This window comes from Opisthorchis viverrini (assembly GCF_000715545.1).
Source record: "Opisthorchis viverrini unplaced genomic scaffold opera_v5_45, whole genome shotgun sequence".
NCBI lineage: Eukaryota > Metazoa > Platyhelminthes > Trematoda > Opisthorchiida > Opisthorchiidae > Opisthorchis > Opisthorchis viverrini.
The window spans coordinates 568,295-573,641 of NW_008751701.1; the positions used below are offsets into that span (position 1 = coordinate 568,295).

Below are 5,347 nucleotides of genomic sequence, written 5' to 3' on the forward strand. Positions count from 1 at the left end.
ATGTTGGATTCTAGCCGCGTTTTTCACAAACCAGCCTTTGCAGGCTTGAATACTAACTCCTCATACGTCGTTCAGCTTAATGTAGCAGGCATCAAATGGAGTTTGTAGCGAATCACTCAGCCGGGATAAACCAAGGTGCCATGGATTCTGTTTTCAGTGTTTTGCTACTCTCAATAGTATAGTAGTGTGAACGGATTGTGAGGTAATTTATTCGAAGCTACCTTTGTCCGGTGAGATACTGTGCTCCTGACAACGAGACACTATTCTAAAGTTTTATTGATTCATACAAGACTAGCCTCTGGCGACTGGCCAACATCTAGTTGATTGAAACGAACGCAGTTGGAATTACGATGAGGTCAACCAACATGGCTTGTATTCAAGATAGGTTGTGCTATGGCAGATGATATTTGGGTCCGTTTTGACCGAATGTTATTGTTACCAAGTTAAGTTCGGCTGGGTTACACCTTTCACATAGTTTTCCGGGTCATTTGCAGTTGTGGCGGCTCTTAGGTTGGCAGAACAAATAGAATTCCGCGTGGATGGATTGCTAGGCATAAACCCGTACGGTTTACTGTGAAATTTAAGCGGTTCCAATGAATTGCACACAGTTCATCATCTCGAAACGGAGAGATTGTACAATCGTCTTTTCAAGCACACTGTTCACTGGGAATGATCCGAGTGGTTTTCGTGGATTTTTGTGGGAGTAAAAACCACTTTTATTGATCATACTAGCAAGTATTTCTGCACATAGCTCGCCTTTTTTGTAATGAAGGTAGCAAAGAGATTTTGCCTTCCTTTCCAAACAAGCAACCCCTATGAACAAGACCACGAGTATCATCCTGAAATATCTTGGCCAGAGAGAGGCTGCGGTATTTAACAATATCTATGATGGAAGTCTCTGAAAAGCCGTATTTGTACGTGACCTGAGTGTGGCTTCTTGTTTTCAGTAGTCTTTTATGCGTGTTGCCTCCGTAAGAGCAACCTGTTGCGACAACATCTGACTGATAGCCAGTTTTATAATCTACCAAAACAAGTCAGGTGGCTTTCCCGAAAACTGTATTCCTCTCCCCCCCCCCAGTGTAGGTCAGATTTCATCGCTTCGCTAATCAACGGTGTTAGCAATACCTGATACCTTCGCGGCATGTTTTCACTAGTGTGAGCCGTTTTCTGCTCACTACTGTCGATAATATGGGTATGCTAACCGTGCCCAATCCTGTCGTGTTTGGTAACCCAGGATGTGGCTTGAACAATAATACGATAGCTTCAGGCATCTGCACCTGGTGGGAGGGGGGCACAGGGTTGTCCCCCACGGTCGTCGTACTGAAGTGGTCACGCCTGGGGTCTGTCTTCGAGTAGTGGGGAACGCTTACTGATTGGTTCACCTGACATCACCATGCACGGTCGTCCCAGATGCACGCCCCCCAATCCCATCAGGCTCAATGGCTTTGAAGTAGCCCCTGCTCCTTCCAGTCTCGTATGAATGAACGTCGATAATTTAAGTAATCCAGCCATATAACCTCATGGTTGTCCGTGTTGACTGTCTAGACCTGACGGAGTTGTTTCTTTATAGCCTGTAGCTCGAAATCGCTCAATTGTTGAGGCGCGAATTCACTGACCGGAAACCCAACCTTTGCATCTCGACTGCTCGCATCTAGGCTGGGGCAACCTGGCAGTTTCTTGGTCCTCATGCTTCGGTCGCGCGGCATGGGCAATAAACACCGAAACGGTGCTACAGATGAACCATAGTAGAACGCGTCCGTTGACTAAACCAATTCTCAAGATTATCAATTCACCGTTTAGATCGCTTGAAACTGCTTCACAGAGTAGCTGATCCCTTCTTTCCCCCATGTGTTTTTCTACCAAACGAAGAAAACCAAACCGTGTTTGACCCAGCTTATGATGGAAGCTCAGCTGGTACGGTTATGGGTGCAGTACAATATACCTCGGATAGAGGACGGCAACAATTTTGGTGTGGGCATCCAAGAAGAAGTATTGTCCGAAGCGTCCAGCATCGAGCGTGATGCGTGCACCTTCTTGGACCAGATCACCAGGTAAGACAAGCTACCCTGCGGTACTACTGACTGTTTGGAACTCGCGTCCACACGCTTGCTAATGCGACTGCACCTTCCCATCTTCAGATACTTTGCGTCACGAGGAAAACTCATCGGCAAAGTGGCGAAGTTTCCTCACATTGATGACTACCGCGAGTGCATTCGGGATATGGATGAAAAACAGGCGATCACAATGCGTTACATCATAATGGAGATACGGAACCATTACGTAAGTTTTGGTGATACCCTTGGATGTTGTGCGTGCGTGGACTGGAACTCAGCTCACACACACACAAAATGAGACAAACCGCGCAGTGTTTCGTGCCGATCTTTGTTCAACGCGAATTGCAACTTTGTAACAGGGTCTTAATTAAGTCCGGCACTGACGTGTTCTGTTACCTCAGTTACGTTATAAGTAGTATGTTACGCCCAGATAACGTAGTGGTTGGTTTTTACACGGTTTGGCGTTTTGGTTTGTTTTGAAACGCTCTGCGGATAAGATTCAACGGTCTCAACCACCGTATCCGATTCCAGCACCACAGTTGTTCCGCTCAGAAAACTTCATAAATCGCCGAACGAAAAATACAAAGCTATTCCCTTAAAGAAAACTACTACTTAAAGAAAACTCTCCGACAGCCCACGACCGGTTTCGCCCTTCTTGGGGTTCATCAGATAGGCGCAGTCCACGAGTTTCTTTATGTTCTACTTGAACCCATATTGGACTGTTTTCGACAAATACACTCATTTGCAAATCAATTTGGTTTCCCCTAGCGACTCAACTGAATCTATCGTTTATGATATTCTACAACTGAATGTGCTCCATACAGGCCACCTCATGTTTCAGTTGGCACGATATTCGAGATATCGCAGTATATTTTCACAAAGGAAACTACTCACAAGGTTACTGAAAGGTCATCGGCAGCCCACGACCGGTTTCGCCCTTCTTGGGACTCATCGGGTAGGCGCCCGTCAACCTTATGTTCTACTTGAACCCAAATTGAACTGTTTTCGAGAACTACTCTCGTCAAAGCTATTTCGTTCGATCACGATTGAAGGGTATCACAGAATCGAAGTTGTTTTTTAAATTATCCGAGTGTACTTTCTGCGTATTTCATCAAACTTTGTGTTGCTTCTCCTGACCGACCCGTTTCTTGTTTACGGGATTTTTTTAATCGATTCCGTTGGTTTCTCAGTTTTCATGGGCCCGACTTGTGCAGACTGAACTGTTTATTTCGGTTTCACATTTACATCCTCGTTTACCGACTTGCTCTATCACGCTTATCCTACTCCGTTCTTCTTCTGGATTGGTCTAATTAGCAACAATTCCAGTTCACATAGACCCTCCCGAATCTTGTTTTTAAGCCTGTTAGACCCAACTAGATTTGTTATCAAGAACAGTTTCTTTGTGAATGTATAAGTTGCTGGATTTGTCGTCATACCTTGTGTTCATCCGCAAGCAGTGACCTCTGTACAAATTCTCACTGAGGTCAGCTTGATAAAGCAGTTGTCGGTTGGCCGGATCACTGGACATCAGTGTAGGTCAAGTGCGCTGAGGCATAAATTCGACCGTGTGGAACTCGTTCAGTTGATTCAAGCTTCCTAGTTAGCACCATGGGCGCTGTCATCCGTCATTCGCATACCTTTGTGCCGTTCTTGCTCGTGCGCTGTTTGTGTGTGTTCAACCTATGCTTTCGGGTGCCATCGCAATCTAAGGTCTATCGGAGGAGTTGTACGGCCACCAGTCCAACGCCTTTTCAAAGTTGAGGTCTTCGTTCCTATACGAACAACTACCCGTCATTGAAGTTGACCGAGTTTCTGGCTCCACCGATGTGATCCCTCAGTGGTTTTGGGATCAAAATATTCTTTGCAAATAGTAGATGCAATAATTCTTAAAGAAGAGCGCGAAATCCTCTCTGTTTAGATGACAATTCGCACTTGGCACGTGACTCATTTTGCAAGTATTTCAAAGTACAATATCATTATTGACCAGGTTNTACGACCACCAGTCCAACGCCTTTTCAAAATTGAGGTCTTTGTTCCTATACGAACAACTGCCCGTCATTATTGACCAGGCTGTTGGAGACAGAAGCAAAACATCACATGTACTGTCGAATGGAGTTGGTTGAAGGCTGCAAACGCTGATTTATCGATCTACCAAACTGAGTGAATGTTCAGTCTCACGAGAAGCTCGGTTGTGCTTGATGAGGGGCCGGGGCTTTTTTTGTGGGATCGTTCTGTTTCGTGCACACACCGTTAAAGTTACCACACATGCAGACCTTGCCACGTCCTAAAAGCTGGCTTTCAGACGAGCTGTCTAACGTTTTCTGATCAGAAGGTGGCAGTAAGTCCCGAATCGGGCCATTGCTGGGGTTCGGTCCTCTTTCCGGTTAGATTGTCGGAACATGGTTCTTTACCGATTGAGCGGTTGCCAATCTCGGGTTTTCAGAAAGCGGTATCCAACCGTGCCATTGACTTACCTACATTAGGGGTCGAGATGGCTCAATTGTTTAGAGCGCAAATATATTGACCGGAAGGTCCTTGGTTCGAACCCGACCTCTACCACTCGACTTCCCCTGTCTAGGCTTGGGCGACCTGGCAGTATCCCAGCCCTCGTGCCTTCTTGGTGTGGCATGGTAGCTAGGCACCCAAAGGGTGCTACAGCTGAGCAATTATCATTATTATTTATTACCTACATTATGTCCTACATCTTGCCCCTTGGGACTGATCTTGATTAAACTATTTCTTCTGTTGGTTGTTTCCTTGCTCACATACAAACAGTCCATTATCTTCCTGGAACAGTCAAGTAAATCCGTGCGCTTTTTTATTTGCATTTTTGGGAAGGCTACCCATATCCAATGAAGGCCTTTTTGCAGTGTAGGTCATCTTACTGACAAAACACATCGTCACTCAAACATCTAATCGATCCCTTTTTCTGCACAGGCTACTCTCCATGACATCATCCTGAAGAATATTGACCGTATCAAAATGCCTCGTTCAAACAATGCCGTCACCATGTACTAGATCCCACGCGACCGGTCACATTTACCTCTGTGTACTTTTGCGGGGGCTTTATCAATACTGTATACCCAACCCCAAATTGTGCATAAAGAGTTTCGACATGTACTTTTGCTTTCTCCGCAAATTCGCACGCTGAGTAGGTGAATTAAACCGCTAGGAGTTGCACATAGAACTGCATGAATCGGGTTTTCCAGACTCAGAGTCATGTGTGTGGAGACAATTCACTTGCCCAGGTGAAAAGTCCAGTTTCTACGATTTCGTCCGTAGTGAAGCAGTTG

At 45.6% G+C, this 5,347-nt stretch overlaps 1 protein-coding gene across 1 annotated transcript in view; it reads left to right on the forward strand.

Annotated features, from left to right (window-relative positions):
- Window positions 1–5,174, forward strand: part of T265_03237 (hypothetical protein) — a gene marked incomplete at both ends in the record, with an annotated part of 13,020 nt that extends 7,846 nt beyond the window's left edge. Inside the window, 3 exons of the mRNA XM_009167670.1 lie at window positions 1,870–2,051; window positions 2,139–2,280; window positions 4,992–5,174. Coding sequence (XP_009165934.1) covers window positions 1,870–2,051; window positions 2,139–2,280; window positions 4,992–5,072 — 405 coding nt within the window. The remainder of the gene's footprint in view (window positions 1–1,869; window positions 2,052–2,138; window positions 2,281–4,991) is intronic.
- Window positions 5,175–5,347: the final 173 nt, after the last annotated feature.